This window comes from Taudactylus pleione, unplaced genomic scaffold (assembly GCF_031769625.1).
Source record: "Taudactylus pleione unplaced genomic scaffold, aTauple2 ptg000501l, whole genome shotgun sequence".
Taxonomy (NCBI): domain Eukaryota; kingdom Metazoa; phylum Chordata; class Amphibia; order Anura; family Myobatrachidae; genus Taudactylus; species Taudactylus pleione.
Window position 1 is genome coordinate 783,351 of NW_028284903.1, and position 17,150 is coordinate 800,500.

General features: G+C 41.5%; 1 protein-coding gene across 1 annotated transcript in view; it reads left to right on the top strand.

Moving 5' to 3' along the window:
- TYRO3 (TYRO3 protein tyrosine kinase) overlaps nucleotides 1-16,390 on the top strand; it is a 214,023-nt gene extending 197,633 nt beyond the window's left edge. Inside the window, exons 17-19 of the mRNA XM_088449938.1 lie at nucleotides 7,760-7,919; nucleotides 8,721-8,857; nucleotides 15,317-16,390. Coding sequence (XP_088306064.1) covers nucleotides 7,760-7,919; nucleotides 8,721-8,857; nucleotides 15,317-15,719 — 700 coding nt within the window. The 3' untranslated portion in view covers nucleotides 15,720-16,390. The remainder of the gene's footprint in view (nucleotides 1-7,759; nucleotides 7,920-8,720; nucleotides 8,858-15,316) is intronic.
- The last annotated feature ends 760 nt before the right edge of the window (nucleotides 16,391-17,150 follow it).

The window sequence follows — 17,150 nt, forward strand, 5'->3', positions numbered from 1 at the left end:
TCTTTATTACAATCAAAAACTGTTGTGCCCAGAAGCATCCTATGATTAAAATCATGGAACGCAGATACGGAGACAAATACATTTGTATAGTGCTCATCTTAGGCCATATGATGTAAAAGTTAATTTTTAGCTATAGGAAAATCTTGTAAGCCGAACAGTCAGTCCATTCGTCCACCCTTTAAACAGGGGCAGTCATCTACATCCTTTTGGGCCAGGGGACAGGCACACTTATTCCGAAGTTTTGCAAGTAGTAGAAAACAGATTAGAACGAGTAGGAAGGAGCCAGGAAAACAGGTGCTTTAGGCTCCATGATAAATCAACATCACAAGTATGGACTACACACAGATGAGTTTATGTTGGGTGTCCGTCTTCTGTCATTCAGGAACTAGTGGAAAAGATCCTCGTCAGACAATTTTGTTACAGGTATAATAGAAATAGGTTATATCCGAAGTCTTTTGGGTCTAACACCAAAACAATTTACCTTTTGGAGTGGTTGTCCCAGTACCAGAAAGTCAAAAAGGAATGTGATTTTATTCCAATCTGTTTTTAGTCCAAAAACCAGATGGGAGTCACAGACCCATGTTAAATTTAAAAGACTTTAATAAAAGACTGCAGGTAAACCAATTCAGGATGGAATATGTATGAACAGTAATACACTAAATGGAGGTAAAAAAAAAAAAAAATTGGCATGCATAAACATCAAGGATGCCTACCTCCGCATGCCCATTTAAGATGGTCATCAAAGTATTTTAAGATTTGCTGTCAAGGGAAAACATTTTCAATTCAGGGCTCTTCCTTTTGGATTAGCCGCAGCCCCTCAAATTTTTACAAAAGTCATGGCAGGCCTTTTAAGATTTGTAGGAATAAGGATTGTTACCTATTTAGATGATTTGCTTTTCAAAGCAGACTAAAAAGGATGCTTTTCAAGTATATCTGCTAAGTCCAGTGGACGATCTTTGTTGTATGAAGTTACAAGTAAAGATGATCTTGTTCAAAGCAATCCAGTATGCAAAACTGCATTACAGGATGTTCCAGTTAAACATTCTAAAAGCTTGGTTGCGATCCAACCATCGATTATCTGCTCCGTTCATCTTCCTTTCACCAGAGACAAAACAGTTTCCCGGATGGTGGACCCTGTCAGAAAACTTGAACAATGGCAGGAGTTTCCTCATCCAAGATTGGTTGGTTATCACGACAAATGCTAGCCTCCAGGTATGGGGGCAGTCTTGCTACACCATCATTTTCAGAGATTCTGGTCCAGAAAGGAAACAAGACTTCCAATCAATGTGATGGAACTCAGAGCAGTTCTAAACACACTGAAGAAAACCTAGCCAGACAATGCTACAGCAGTAAGGGGGAACAAAAAGCTCCTGGGCGATGAAAGATCAGATCCTATATTGAGCAGAGGTTCATGTTTAAGTGATATCCACAGTCTTTATCCCAGGAATAGAGAATTGAAAGTTGGACTTTGAGTTGCCAGTCCATTCTTCCAGGGTAATGGTCTCTGCATCCAGAATTCTTCAACAGTCTGGTAAAGAGGTGGGGTCAGCCAGAGATAGATCAACAGGGTTCTCCGTTCAACAACAAGACGGGCAGATTTGTTGGAGAGTCAGGTATCCATTAGCCTTTCTAATAGATGCTATGGTTGTTCCTTGGAATTTTCATCTAGCTACATTTTTCCAGGCTTCCTCAATTTCCTCAATACCCAGACTTCCTCGAGTTCATAGGAAGATAAAAAAAAAAAAAAGGAAAGAGAATTTATATGGTCTGCGGCTTATACGTCAGCATTGGTTTGAGTTCTTGTCCTGTGTTTGTTTGTAGTCTGTCTTTTTTTTTTCTTTTCTTTTGCTTTTATACTATATAATGTTTAATCCATATTTGGTATTTAGCTGTCACCAATTATTTTGATATCTATATCTGATTTGTATGTACTATTCAATAAACATATATTGCAAAAAAAAAAAAAAGAGAGAGAGAATTCCAGCAATATTAGTTGCACAAGATTTGCCAATGAGAGTTTGATACTCAGATGTACTAAACATGGCACTGGATCCAGGAATCAGACTTCCACTTCAACAGGTCCTGTTTTCTCAGGGGCCGATTGTCAGAACCTCCACCGGTTAAATTTAATGGCATGGCTCTTGAAGCTAAAAACCTTAAAAAAAAGAAATGTTTTCCAGATTCAGTTATTGAGACTATGATTATGTGTGGTAATAAAGAGAGAGTTTCTTATACCTCTCTTTCCTTGCCAAGGGTTCTTTCTTTTCTTCAGGCAGATCTAGAGTTGGTTCTTTGGTTAGGTTGCCTTAAGGTACAGGTATCGGCAGAGGAGTAGCGTGTAGCCAGGGTTCCTGGAGCACGTGCGTGCTACGGCGCACCCCCATCCCTCAAGTGTTCCAGAGAGGAGGCGGGTCCATTTGGGATTAACGGAAAGTATAAATAATGATTAGGGGCAGCCCCCTGTAGTGGTGCCTATATGCAGTGCCCCCTGTGCCCCAGGAGAGGACCCCCTTATGCAGGCCCCCAGTAGTGATCCCCCCTATGCAGTGCCCCCAGTAGTGGTCCCCCCTGTACAGTGCCCCTTATATAGTGCCCCCAGTAGCAGTCCCTCCCCCCCATGCAGTGCCCCCAACAGTGGTAACCCTTATTCAGTGACCATTAAATAGTGGCCCCAGTTGTAGACCTCCCTCCTATGCAGTACCCCCAGTATTGCCCTTTATATAGAGCCCCCATTAGTGGTACCCAAATGCAGTGCCCCCAGTGGTAGTTCCCTCCCCCCTATGCTGTGCCCCTAGTAGTAGTCCCCTCCCCTTGTAGTTTCCCTAGTAGTAGTCCCCGGCAGGAGCCGGAAGTTGGAGCTGCTCCGGCAGTGGGCGCAGCAGCAGTCAATGAGTCTGACACTCTCATTGGCTGCTAATTAAAACAAACACACTGCTGCCGGCGCCGGTGGCTGTGTGTTTGTCAGTCACTGTGTAGTGCTGACCGAACTTCGTCTGGTCAGCGCTACACGCGCAGTGCACAGACAGAGACAGACTGCCCGTGGCCCGCATGGCGCTGCGACCTGGGGGGCACATGGCACCCTGCCCCCCGGCCCAGCCCGCCTCTTAGCTTAGACAGCTGCCGGGTACACAGCGGGCGGCGCCGCTCCACTGAAACCGCCCTCCCTACGCCCCTGTCAATTTTATATTCAAAAGAGATCTCAGAAGTAAATACTTTCTTGCAGGGCGTATTACATATACAGCCAACAAATAGGCATCCCATAGAGCCTTGGGATCTATAGCTACCTGAAGTGTCAGAATTTAGAGCTTTATCTTGTTGATCTCCATTTCTGGTAATTCACGAAAATAGAGCAGTAATACGTATACTACCTTCTTTCGGGATCCGGTCTAAAGATCTACAGTAAAAAGGTAGACAATGTCTAGATAGACACCAGATGTTAAACAGGCAATAGGTCGAAAGGGACAAAAGGTCGACATGTAAGAAGGTCAATAGGGTCAAAAAGTCGACATGAAAATTGTCGCCATGGAAAATTTTCGACACGTGATTTTTTTGTTTTGTTGGGGTAAGTGCCGAACCCTAAACCTAACGGTTAGGGTTAGGCACCAGGAGGGAGGGTTAGGCACTAGAAGTGACATTTAGTGTCGGGCACCTACCCCGACGTTTAGGGTTAGGCAAAAGGAGGGATAGTTAGGGTTAAGCACAAAGGGGAGGGTTAGGGTGAAGATTAGGGTTAGAAAAAATAAGACGTGTCAACCATTTTCATGCCATCCATATGAATGTCGACCTTTTGACCCTGTCGGCCATTTGTACCTGTCGACCTTCTTACATGTCGACCTTTTGTCCCTGTCGACTTTTTGTCCCTGTCGCCCTATTGATTGTCTAACATCTGTTGTCTATCTAGACATTGTTTTCCTTTTTACTGTAGATCTTTCAATCCACATACCTTCTTTCAGCCTGTAGTGGAGTCAGTATTTCATCTTAATCAAGAAATTGGAATACCGATTTTTTTCTTTTCAAATCAAGTGAAAGAATGAATCCGGGTCAGTTGTCTCTGTTAGATGTTGTAAGAGTTCTAAGAATTTATCTGGCTAGGCAGGGGCGGTTTAAGGGCCCGTGTGCAGGCTCTGATGGGCACCCTCCTCTCCGGTGGTGCAATAGACTCTGGCATTGTGCCACAGTCTACTGCGCATATGCAAGCTCTCCAGGAACATGGCGCCCGTGCGGACATCTCTACTGCGCATGCACAAATCACTGGAAAATGGTTGTGGTGGCCATTTTCCCGGTGACTTCTGTAGCTCTGCAGCTAGCGCTGGGCCAACGGAGAGGTAAGTATATTTTAAATGGGTGCATGGTGTGCGGTGTGTGGGCCCCCTTGGACCCAGGGGCACGTGTGCACCGCATACCTTGCACCCATTATAGATACGCTCCTGTGGTGAGGACAACCAGTATAAGGAAAATTGGTAGTTTATTTATCCTTTATGACACTAAGAAAAGAGGTTGGCCAGCGTATAAACAGACTATAGCCAGATGGATTAGGGCCACAATTCAGCAGGCATATTAGAGAGCTGAACAACCTATTCCAGGTAGTATCTCTGCTAATTCCAGTCGCTCGATTGGAATTTTGTGGGTGGTGTGGCATGGAGCTTCCAAAGAGCAGCTACATGGTCCTTGGTTCATGCTTTCAGCAAATTTTGCAAATTTCTTAACTTTGTATCCAAGGATGCTGTTTTTTTGGTCAGAAAGTATTGTGCTCAGCCAAGGATGAGAATAGCATACCCTAGGCGTACCTTTTGTAGATCCCCATGGTCAAGAAGTCTGCCCCCAATGGTGGAAGGAGAAGATAACATTTTTGGTTCTTACTGTTAAACCTTTCTTCCGAGTCCATTTGGGGGACACTATGATCCTTCCCTTATGTGGTTGTGCGTGTGAGAAGGATTTTGATTTTGTCCTTATTTTTCTTCAACCTATCCTTGGGTCTTTTCAAGTACAAACTGGGGAAGGGGATGGAGGGGAGGATCATATATAATACAAAAAGGTTAACCTATTTAGCACTAGCTCCTCAACCCTCACTAAACTCCATGGTCAAGAAGTGTCCACCCGACTCGGAGAAAGAGATTTAACTGTAAGAACCAAAAATCTTATTTATGTAAATACTCGTTTATTTATTAACTACTACATTTTCAATGTGGCTTATTCACTGTAATGGAAAACAAGTAGTCCTGTTGGTACATTGCATGAGGATCACGTTTTTTAGCAATTTTATTTTGGATGTCTTTATTATCCTTGTTTTCTATAAGTTTTAAATTAGATATGAATCACAACTGAAATATTTCTCAAAATTTTTCAAAGAGACATCTTTTCTATGACTCACTCATGATGATAAGCATACCTTATTTTAGGATTTTTTTTCCATCTTGCAAATTAACTGTAATCTAACTATATGTGACAATTTTCATCTGTTAGCTCAAGCTATTTATACCTTGTTGTCTGGAAACATCTATTTTTGCTAAATTGCAGCACTGCTCAAATAGACTTGAGCGCTTTTTTGTTTTGTTTTGCTTTTCTTTTCTTTTTTTTTCTTCTATATGACTCTTTTTTTAAAAATATTTTTTACCCTGGTTAATTTACTGTTGCTTGAGAAACAGTAAGCTCAGCGTCTGTGGGAGGGCAGTAAGCCCTTTCATATTTATTTTTAGTAATTTATGGCATATAAAAGCAGCAATTTTTTAAGGCATTTTTTGCAATTGCAAATTTGTTTTTATGGAGCACTTCCTGTTTCTGAGTCTCAATTGTTTATTAAGATCAAGTGTATTTCACACTAATAAAAGTAAAAAAAAAAAAGACACCCGCAAAGTTTGGGAAACTCTGCTCTACTATATCACATTCTAATGTAACGCCCATCAGTCCTGCTAGCAGCCCAATAGGTCCCAAAATAATAACCAATTTTATCGCCAGATCTCGGATATCGCAGCTTTATCAGCTCTGTCAATTAATGGCTTCTGCAGCATGGATTAACCATTGACATACAGATGTCTCTACATACAGCTAGCCTCTTTGCACGTTAAACAGCCCTATTAGTAACAACATGCCGTGGCGTGACTTGGTAGCGCAGAGTGACTTTTCATGCAAAGCGGTACAAATAGGATGCACAAGCAGCTTCTGCTGATTCAAATAATATGCGACATGTCTATATTCTGTGTGCAACTGTGGCTATATCTGCATGCCAAATGCGTCCTGTGACAAACACTTTGCAAATAAGTCGCATTTTAAAGGAAAATGTTGCACGAAAATATGCTCTTTGCTAGAGAGTCGCACGGTGCTCATGCGTTTTGTAATGCGTCTTGCAGCACACGGAGGATAGATGTATGTGGACACATCTGTAATTCTTATCTGTTCCACTGGTTTAGTGGTCTCTTTCCACAGCAAAAGGGCAACCATTGAGAGTGCATACATTTTGCTCACAAAGTATCTCTCCATGCAATAAACTATCCAGGGCTTCAGAAGAGTGTAAGATTAGCGCTTCTATTAGCGTAGCCGGGTCAGTGGTCTGTACCAACCAAACGCAGCAAGTTATCTGTGCCACCAAGTAGTAGAGGAAGAAGTTGAAGTGTGAGGTTCCCCGTTTCTGTGGTCTCTAAAGGTATGATTCACTAACCAGGCAGGGAAGGACCCTACAGAAAGGCACTTGGGGTCTGATTCAGTACGGATCGCTATGCCGTCACAGCACAACATAAGGACGCCCCCTTTACCTCACACACATTCGGAATACTTAGCAAGACTGCAAAACCATCGGTAACATTGAGTACAATCGCAGCCTCACACACACTTGCACAAGTTCAGACCTTACTCAAGAATTGCTAACCTCATCACATGCAGTGGAAGCCCAAGCTGCGTATGGCATTGCGGTGACTAATTTATGCACGCCCTGTAATGGCAATCATACGCACTGGCACGCCTGTGTTTCACCGACCACCCCCCGTCACCTCCCCCAAACGGTACTTCACTCTGTGATTGGTCTGCGTAGTCACTGTGATTGCAGTCCCGATTACAGTGGAATGTTCACACACTGGGACGCATGCGCAGAACTCAACATTTGGCTGATTGCATGCGTAATCGCAGTTGCAATCCTTGCTGAATCAGGCACTTAGCAAGTTATCAACCATATTAAAATAAGCATTTGGCAGTAATAGCTGTGAGGTTATGTACACACATAAAAGTGGCAGAGATGTAATGTTCTATATGAATATTTTGTTTTAGCATGGAAAAAGCGAGCACTATAACACTGATGCATGCAAATATGTACAAAAATGGGTTTTGCTATGAATAAAGTGCATCTATGCAGGACACCTCTGTAAGTGTGATTAACCCATAAACACCACACAATGCTTCACAATGGGCACTATAGTAAATAAAATGAGTAAAAGAAACCTTTCATAAAATTGCATGGTATAATCTATACACTGTATAAATGTTCAGTTCTGTGACATTTGTCATTATATTGCGAACGTCAATATTTAATTATTTTAGTGTTCCTTTAATGCAATTATGTATAGAAATCTTCTTTGTGCGTGTGGTCTAACCTATACGTATATATGTGAGTGAGGATGTATGTCCTCTTAGCACTTAACCTGTGTTTTTGCAGACAATCTATACTTGCAACATGCAGAAACTTGCCAATTCTGGTTCCCTTTGTATACATGTGATGACTTGAATGCAGAATAGATCCATGACAGCTGATATTCTGTAACACCTGTCCTAGGTTACATGAGGATATGACGGTGTGTGTCGCAGATTTTGGTCTCTCCAAGAAAATCTACAGCGGGGACTATTACCGACAAGGATGTGCATCCAAGCTTCCTGTGAAGTGGTTGGCGTTGGAGAGCCTGGCAGACAACGTTTATACCATGTACAGTGACGTGGTGGGTGCTTCATTCTGAAATTAATTCAGGTTACATTGTACATTCCCTATAACACTTGAGTGCCTGCGCTGCCTGCATGTTAGGGATTTACTCAGTGTGTGTTTTGACAAAATGTAAGATTGGTATAATAGCATGCCCCCCTCGGCCGTCACACTTCCGGTCCCTCCATATTCCCGTCTCAGCACTATTTGGTATGCGTGTAGGATTTATTAATAAGCCAACAAGATCCATGTGTGGATGTTACAAAAATAGTTTTCCTATTTGATCAACGTATTATTTAGTGGCAGTTTAACTATGCCATTTTAAGCTCTCACGAGCAGGGCCCTCTTCCCTCATGTGCTTCTGCTTCCCTTACTGATACGATCATCTACTCCAAACTCGCCACAAGGGCACCTAACACTTGGTCGCTGACACCCTGCTGCTTTGGAGTGGTATGATCGCTATTGCAGCAATGTTTATAAACTATGTCCTTGTCCTGCATTGTGTTGTACTGTATGTCGCTGTTTTCTTGTATGCTCATTTGTTTATGTACTTTGTGAGTTGTGTTGCCATATAAATAAAGATTAATAATAGTCCAAAAATTATAAATTACTAAATATATTATTTAGTAATATACATTTATGGGATCTATTATCCAAAATTCTATGGAAGTGTTCGTTTGTGCTATTTGTATTATGTTTGTGTATCTTAATTAGCAGGACCCCACAGTAAATGTAAATTAATTGTGTTCCTAATTAAAAACAATAAACAAAATCATCATTACTTGTTTCAGTAACTGTTTCACTTTGTAATCTTTCCTAGTGGGCCTTTGGTGTCACCCTCTGGGAGATAGTAACTCTGGGGCAAACCCCTTACGCTGGTATTGAGAACTCTGAAATCTACAGCTACCTCGTTGCTGGGAATAGACTGAAGCAGCCGCCGGATTGCCTGGATGAGCTGTAAGTAAAGTGCCCACCTGGGCCGTATCCTGCAGACGTTCGAGTCCCTGCATGCTGCGCAAACAGCTTTTTTGTTAGATGTAGCAGAAAGATCTGAAGACGGGCTGATCAAAAATAAGGCGTAATGAGAGCATCTGCTGTACATTCAGTGTGAGGCTTCTGCTGCTCATTAAAAAGTAAATGTACTTACAATTTGCCTGAGTGCCAGGGAACAGAGACTGCCGGAATTCATGTTCTGCAAATCTGATTTCTGTGTTATGCCACCTAGATGCAGCTAGTACTGTAGTTTGGACAGTGCTAATCGCATGACAAGCTCATAGGATAATGGATTAACAAGGGCGTGTCAGGGGACTGTAAAATATATTTATTTAAGCAGTGACTTATCTGCTACTATATAATTCACAATCAGATGTAGCAAAATACAGTTTATATTAGGGATGTGCAGGCTCAGATTAGTTCAGATTTTCCCGCCAAATTCGGATTTTTCCCGCCAAAAAACGGGTCTCAGAAAGAGGCAAAACGTCATCTTTCATTGACAGACATCTTTCATGGACTTTTTTCCAGGAATGATGATGTTTGTCCATGAAAGATGATGTTTTGCCTCTTTCTGAGACCCGATTTTTGGCACTGGAAAATCCTAACTAATCTGAGCCTGCACATCCCTAGTTTATATATAATCACTTCTGCTGCTGTGGCGATTCTATGGGTCAGAATATGCCTCATCCATTCAGCTCCGCAGACTTCTTCTGTGCTCCAGACATTGCACTCTGAGGATCCAGGAATGCAGGCATTGGCAGCTTTGTTTCATTTAAACCGTCATGAAACTGGCACATTTTTGCTATTTGGCACAAACAAAAACATTTCTCAAAAAGTTTTCCTTTAAGAGCAATTATATTTCTACAACACAGCATGCAAACAGCGGACTGTAAGCTCTTCTAACTCAATGCGGTTTACTTGATCCATGTAATAGAGAATATAAGGAGACAAATAAAGAAGTTACGGGATGGGTGTTTGCGTCACCCTCAACCAACTATCCCCAAGTGCAGTATTTGAGGCTCCCCATAGGAGACTCATTTAAAATGAGAGCTGTATAAAAGCATGAGTCATTCATTGGGCGGAATTCAATTGATTCCTGCCCCCATCGCGCCCGACGGAGCTATTCAATTCTTGCTCCTGTCGGGCACGATCAGCTGACAGCGCTACATTTCAGCTTGCAGCCCCAGGGGGGTGAGAGCTGAAATGTGCGAAAAGTGACATGTTTGGGCGCCCAAACATCACTTTCCGCGATCGCGCCCAGCACTTTGGTCGGGTTTAGCTGCTTTACGCGGCTAAACCCGACCACTTTGGGCGCGATCAGCACGAAAATCTGGAACAATTGCATAGCGGCCCGCGAACTCCTGTCACTTTAGACGGGAAATGCGGGCCGCGAAAACAATTGAATTCCGCCCATAGTGTGAACAGTCCTGAACTCTTGCAGGACAGAGAGAATGGGACCCCTGTTGTACTGTTGCGTACGCAGCTACTAGCTTTATAATCCGGATATTTAGCGCCCATTCACCTCTCTGCACATTTTATGTTGCATTGTGTTAAGTGTCTGCTTAATCAGAGGAACAAACTGCTATCCGGTCACTGAGTATGACGGTCTCTTGAATATCAGGGGTCCTGATATTCTCCTTGTTGTAGAGTACAAGTTTACTATAGGAACCTCAGCATGCGTTGTGCTCTACCTTAATTTTTATTTAAATTACATTAGTTGTCAACTGTCTGCAACATATGTCTGTGTACCACTAAAGGTGCATACACACGTAAAGATTTTTTGAACGATATGTCGTTAACGACGTCGTTATCGTTCAAACGTTCAAAAAATCGTTCAGTTTCTAAGTTATAACGATGAACGAAAATCGTTCAAGCGTGCTCCCGTTTGTAGTTTTAGTTCATTTCAGACTGTCCAACATAACGATTTTCATTAAGGGAATGAACATTTTTCGTTCATCGTTGTAAAAATCGTTTATTACACTTCAAAAAAATCGTTTACTTTTTCAAGGGAAAATCTGACAGATAATCTGACAGAAAATCGTTTGTTACAAAATCGTTACGTGTGTATGCACCTTTAGGCCCGATTTTAACATTTTAGGGCAATGAAAAAAAAGATATAAAGTGAAAAAAAAAAAAAAAAGTAAAAAAAAAACCCATCTAAAAATAAAGGTCACGCTAGTATGCTAATAACTCCGAGTTGGAACGGCTTTTACCCCCTACCCTCCAATCCATCAGCCCTGCCAGCTCTTCTCGCTATTCACACTCAGTGACTTGTATGATCTTCAGAAAATATGAAAATAAATTGGGATAAGGAATTGCATTTTCCAATAAACTTGGAGAGATATTCTTGCTCCTGACTGCAGTTACTTGGAGTATATAGCTTACTATGTAAATAAATTGGTGGATAGGATAGAATTCTGACCTTTCAATGAGCGTTTAAGCATGACAAATTATGTGGAGTCGGAGTCCATGTGTTGAATACCACCCAGAGCACGTTGTATTTTTCATTTTGCCAGTTCTGCAAAATATTACATAGAAGTGAAATGATTTACTAAGGGAAATATGTCACGTTTTCTAAAGAGGACATGTGGAAAGGTTACTCATAGCAACCAATCCGCTTATAGCTATCATTTATCTACTCCATTCTTTAACTGGCTAATTTATTTTAGCCGAAACCACTTGGAAATTGTCATTATTATTATTATTATTTAATAAAACTTAGAATGTGTTTTAAAAGTTCAGTAAACAAAATATTCCTGAGAATGTCCTTGCACTCCCTCTCCCCTTTCATTTCCATAGGCCCCCTTTGTAATTGTACCTCCCAGCCTTGAGTGTTAACAAATTACAGAATACCCAGGGGCAATCGTACCCCACTGGCATTTTCCCCACTCCCTAGTGGTTATAGTTCCCCATTGGTAGAGCCCTCCCACCCACCAGTGTCGATAAACACCCACCCTTTAGTAACCCTCCCATGTGTCCTATATTAAAATATATATATATATATACACCCCCCCCCCACACACACACACTCAAATTATTATAAGGTGGAGCAATACCACCACAAATTACTATCTGTCAGAGTAAAACGAAGCGTGTGTCAGGGAAGACTGATCATCAGTTCCCCCCTGCTACAGCTGAGATCAGCCAAATAGTACTCAGAAGGGGAACAAAGTTCCCCTCCTTGCACTTTTGTCCCCAGTTTATGTACCCCAGAATGCACAGCATTCTGGGTGCCCAATTCCAGCGGCAGTGATGGATGTCACAGACCATTGCATCACTGTAGGGAGGATGGACGAGCAGTAGGAAATCTGTACAGAATGGATTTCCTCCTTAAATACTGGGGAATGCAACGGGATGGCAGTCACACAGGATGCGACCAGGTCAGCTGAAGCAGGCCTGGCTGTGGTAGCATCCCATGCGATGCCGCCAGTTAAGTGGTAAAATGATAGCTAGAATCTGATTGGTTACTAGGGGTAATTATCTATACTTCTCTACTTTAGAAGGTTTGATGCACCTCTCCCTTAGACATGATGCATATTAGCTGTTGGTGAACGGCAGATCACATGAGACATGTCTCATGTGATCATTCTGAGCCAATGTGATGAGAGCTGGCAAACTTTCTACAGCTTGATGTCAGAAGTTTTTCTCAGTAGCTGCCTTAGGGGTCTATTTACTAAGCAGTGTTAGGAGACAGAGTGAAAAGTGATAAGGTGCCAGCCAATCAGCTCCGAACTGTCATCTCACAGGCTGTGTTTGAAAAATGACAGTTGGGAGCTGATTGGCTGGCACCTTATCACTTTTTACTCTGTCTCCTAACACTGCTTAGTAAATAGACCCCTTAATACGTTGTCTGGAATAAATGCAGAGAAGATGGCTCACTTTGTGCAGTTATTTGTTGTCTGCTCAAGTGTTCAATGTGCAGATGACTGATACTCTAGTATATTTTATACATTCTTCATGTGTTGTTATATTATATAGTCTTGTTTTTCTTGCCCCTCACACATTTGTGAACTCTTAAATATATTATAACATATTTATAACAATGTCTGTGATTTATTTCTGGTTTTATAATTTTTCTGGGAGATGCAAAAAAAAAAGCCACTCAAAATTACATCATCAACATGCACAAAATCATATTCAAACTTCGCCCACATCCCCATAGGAGTCAGAAGTGTTAATAATAATAATGGCTTTTTAAAGAACATTTTTAATCCCATGCAGACCTGACATTGAAAGGTGGGAGGAAACCTATTATGCCTGAGACATAGAAAGCTACCAAGTTAAAGGCACATTCCACCCTACCAGAGTAACATACTCACCATTGTAGATGGATTTACTAATTCCAGTAATCGGGTGAATACAACCTCTCCGATGGTCACTATTTATGTCCATTTTTGAATCCTCTATGGAATAAAAAATACACAGGAGGGTTGAAAACTTAAAATTCCCAGTTTAATAATAAGAAAACAGCATTTGGTGGTGATGTAAGAGGCAATGTGAACGTTGATATCGCAGCGCCACCTTGTGGTAGTCCCTCAGAAATACCAAAACAGTTCATTCCTTTTAAGCTTTATATTATCATACGGATGTGTCCTATACTATGGCTTCAGTCGGCGCAAAATAGCCCCTCTCAGCACCAGGTCCGTGGCGACTCGGCTGAGTGACCGTATTTTTCGCTCAATATGTGCGCCTTAGTCGCACAAATAATATAATTGGACGCAACAAAACTACTTTGATAGATTGCACTGAACAATTTGATGTGTGACATTTGTACATCTGTGTGCAAATGACTCTGAGGGGTCTATTTACTAAGCAGTGTTAGGAGACAGAGTGAAAAGTGATAAGGTGCCAGCCAATCAGCTCCCAACTGTCATTTTTCAAACACAGCCTGTGAGATGACAGTTGGGAGCTGATTGGCTGGTACCTTATCACTTTTCACTCTGTCTCCTAACACTGCTTAGTAAATAGACTTTATAATCTGTATACGAAGTGCTAAGGTGCAATTCCTGCGCGATTAAAGTTGCTGCCCAGCGCCTGTAGTAAACTTTGAGTGGTGTTTTGCTGCGTCTGCGATGGAAATTAGACAATGTTACAAGAAAAAGATTATACACTGCACCTCTCGGAGAGGCTCAGTCATGCTGGGTGTCTCGCGCAATATGGCGTATTGAGGCTAGGTGTATGAGAACACATCTGTATTTTTATTATTAAAGCTGCCTAGCCCTAGTGCTACCACCTTTCACTAGGTTGTTGTCCATCTTCAAACGTTATTCTTGTATGAATGTTTTCATCTAATGGGGCATCTCACAGGTAAAAAAAAAATTGAAGAACCTTCAAAAACATGTATTCTCTCAGCAAATATTTTGTTGCATTCTTAAGGTTGAACACTGTTCATAAAGGGATATACAAGATAGTATTCAGCTTGGTTTGGGTTATAAAATGGCTGTTCTTTTTGTTTGGATGAGGGCCCCTCCTCTGAGCGCACCTCCCCCCACCCCCGAAAGCTCTGCATCTTGCCTTATGCTTTTAGATGGCCATACACCTGAAGATTCTTTCCAATCTTCCAACTAGCTGGCTGGTTGGATTGAAAATCAGGAAATATATGGAAGCAAATATCATTAGGCATCTGCTCTCAAACACTGGAAAATGGTAATTCAGACAAATAGGTTGAATCATTATCTCCTTTTCAAAATCTCTCTTAACATTGCTAAATGTGACTGCCAGTTACAGATGGACAGTTCTCAGCATGCCATATGAATACAGTGGGAGGAGGAGGTGAGGGACAGGCAGCATTAACGGAGCAGAGGGTTTGGGAAGCCCCTCCTATCTCTGTCTGCTCACTATAGCATCTTGTGCCATGATGGCCAATGACACTGTGTAAACCATGGTAAATGCCAACATTCTTATAGCCACTGTGATTTATGTGGAAAACCAAAAAAACAAAACAAACCTATGAGATTGCTGCTCTAAATATGACCAGCCACACAAATCATATGTTAAGCTGGGTACACACTACACGATATCTTGTCTGATTCGGCCAGATCAGACGAGATATCGGACACATCGTCTAGTGTGTACTCTCAATGTCACTGACGATGCGTGCTCACGCATGTAGTCAGCAACATCGCATGCATGCAGGTCCGACGGGTGACGTCGTTAGGAAGGGCCATACTGCCGCCTGATGCTGTCACTTACGAGGTCGGTACACACTAAACATCTCCTGTGTACCGGCCTTTAGGCAATAAGCAATATAATTTATAACCAACATGCTGCAAAGCTTTACACTTTAATATACAGCTTTAATATAAAGAAAGAATAGTATAATGTTATAATTGCATAGTTGTGATCTATTTTATGTTACTGGCCTCTCCTAGCAATGGCTTTTTGAATATTAGGAAGTTTGTAATAAATGTCTCTCTTTTGCAGGTATGAGATGATGTGTCAGTGCTGGATCACTGAGCCCAAGCGGAGACCCTGCTTTTCTGACCTGAAAAGACGCCTGGAAGCTATTTGGGGACGTCTGTCCATGTTATCGGCTAGTCAGGACCCACTGTATGTAAACCTCGGGGAGATTTGTGGAGCCTCCGCAGCAGACTCTATTTTGCACTCTGCTTTTAATAAAGAGGAGGACTGCTGGGCGGACACTACGGAGACATGTGGCGCGACAGCAGTCAATAGCGACTATCGCTATATTGTAAACCCTGGGTGCCTTAGAGAAGCGGATGAGTGGCCTCCAAATACACAAACCCCGGAAGCTAGGGGTCTCCTAAATGAAGAGGATGAAGATGAAGAAGAAATTCGGGAAGCTTGTGTTGTCATTAACCTTTAGTACAAACTTCTTACCACTGCAAAGAGACTTACAGCAGGCTGTGATACCTTTTTATAGCATCAAGATTATAGTGGTTCCTTCTAAAGGCATGTCATGACTTTATCACTGACAAACGAAACAAAGGATCCGCTGTATACCTTTATATGAAATCTTATCAGTTAACTGCAAGACCTGTCTTAATGTGCACCTTCACATTTAAGAATGATTTCTCCCATATTACAGTAAATCATAGGTATTCCTATGACCACTTTTAGATGTATATTTTTTTTTGTGAATAAAGATCATAGTTAGCAATCTCTTCTTTTTGTCTACTTAAATGGTATCACAGCCTCACCATGCTCTGTACTTGTTCAAGGACAGCTTCCCTTCTTCATATGAAGCCCCAGGTCAACTTCTCAATGCAATATGTGAAAAAGTACAAACATTGGAGAAAGCCCTGCATTGTTTCCAGGTGCAATGACTTTTTTTTCTTTTTTTTTAAAACTGACTCTAAAGAACGGGGAATGGAGGGATTGCATCACTCTGTAGATTTCTAGTTACCCTAAAACAAACCGGATGGTTGCATGTGTTGTATTTAATTAATCTATGTTCGGGTGGAGGGGGTTTTCCAGCTAAACGAACAAATGTTGTAACTTTTATGCTTCCAGAACCAAAATAATATTTTTCTAGAATTTGTGACTTTGAATTTATTTGCATCAGTGACACTTGAGTGGCTTTGGATTTTCTTTTTTTTTTTTTTTAGTACTCACTGGTATGTCTTGTTATATAAACCTATAAATGCTGGTGGGACCATGATTGCCCTGTGACTGAGGTACCAGTTATAGGGTTAGGGACTTATTAGAAGACTGTTTAAAGTTTAGTGTTTTAGGTGAAGCAAATATAAATGGAAAACACTTGTTAAGGTTCTTTATCACTGTATTTCTCTACAAGCAAATCAAGCAATAATAATTTATTTATATAGCCCTTTTCTCCAGTAGAACTCAAGGTGCTTTAGTGATTCTACACAGCAGCAAGTATAATTTCTCTGTATCAGTAAATGTATAGACATTGGAAGAAGTGCATGCTCTGTGCGGAACCCGCACATCTTCCTCTGTAGCAATAACAATGTGCCACTGAGCAAACAAATCAATCTAAACTACGGTTAAACATTAATAACATTTGCAGATGTTTATGAATACTGGTGCACAGGGAAAGGTGCTGTAACCTATAGTAACCCACTATGTGTTTGTTTTTATACCAGTGACAGGCAACCTGATATACTTCATTGGCCACGTGTGCAGCACTTTTCCTTCACAAGGGATGCACCTCACCCTTCTTATCAGTAATAAGTTTAAACAATACATTTAATCAAAGAGAGAGACACTTCATGCTCTCGTATAGATCCCACATTTACTTTCCAGTTTTACCTACATTGCCCCTCAAGCTGCCCAC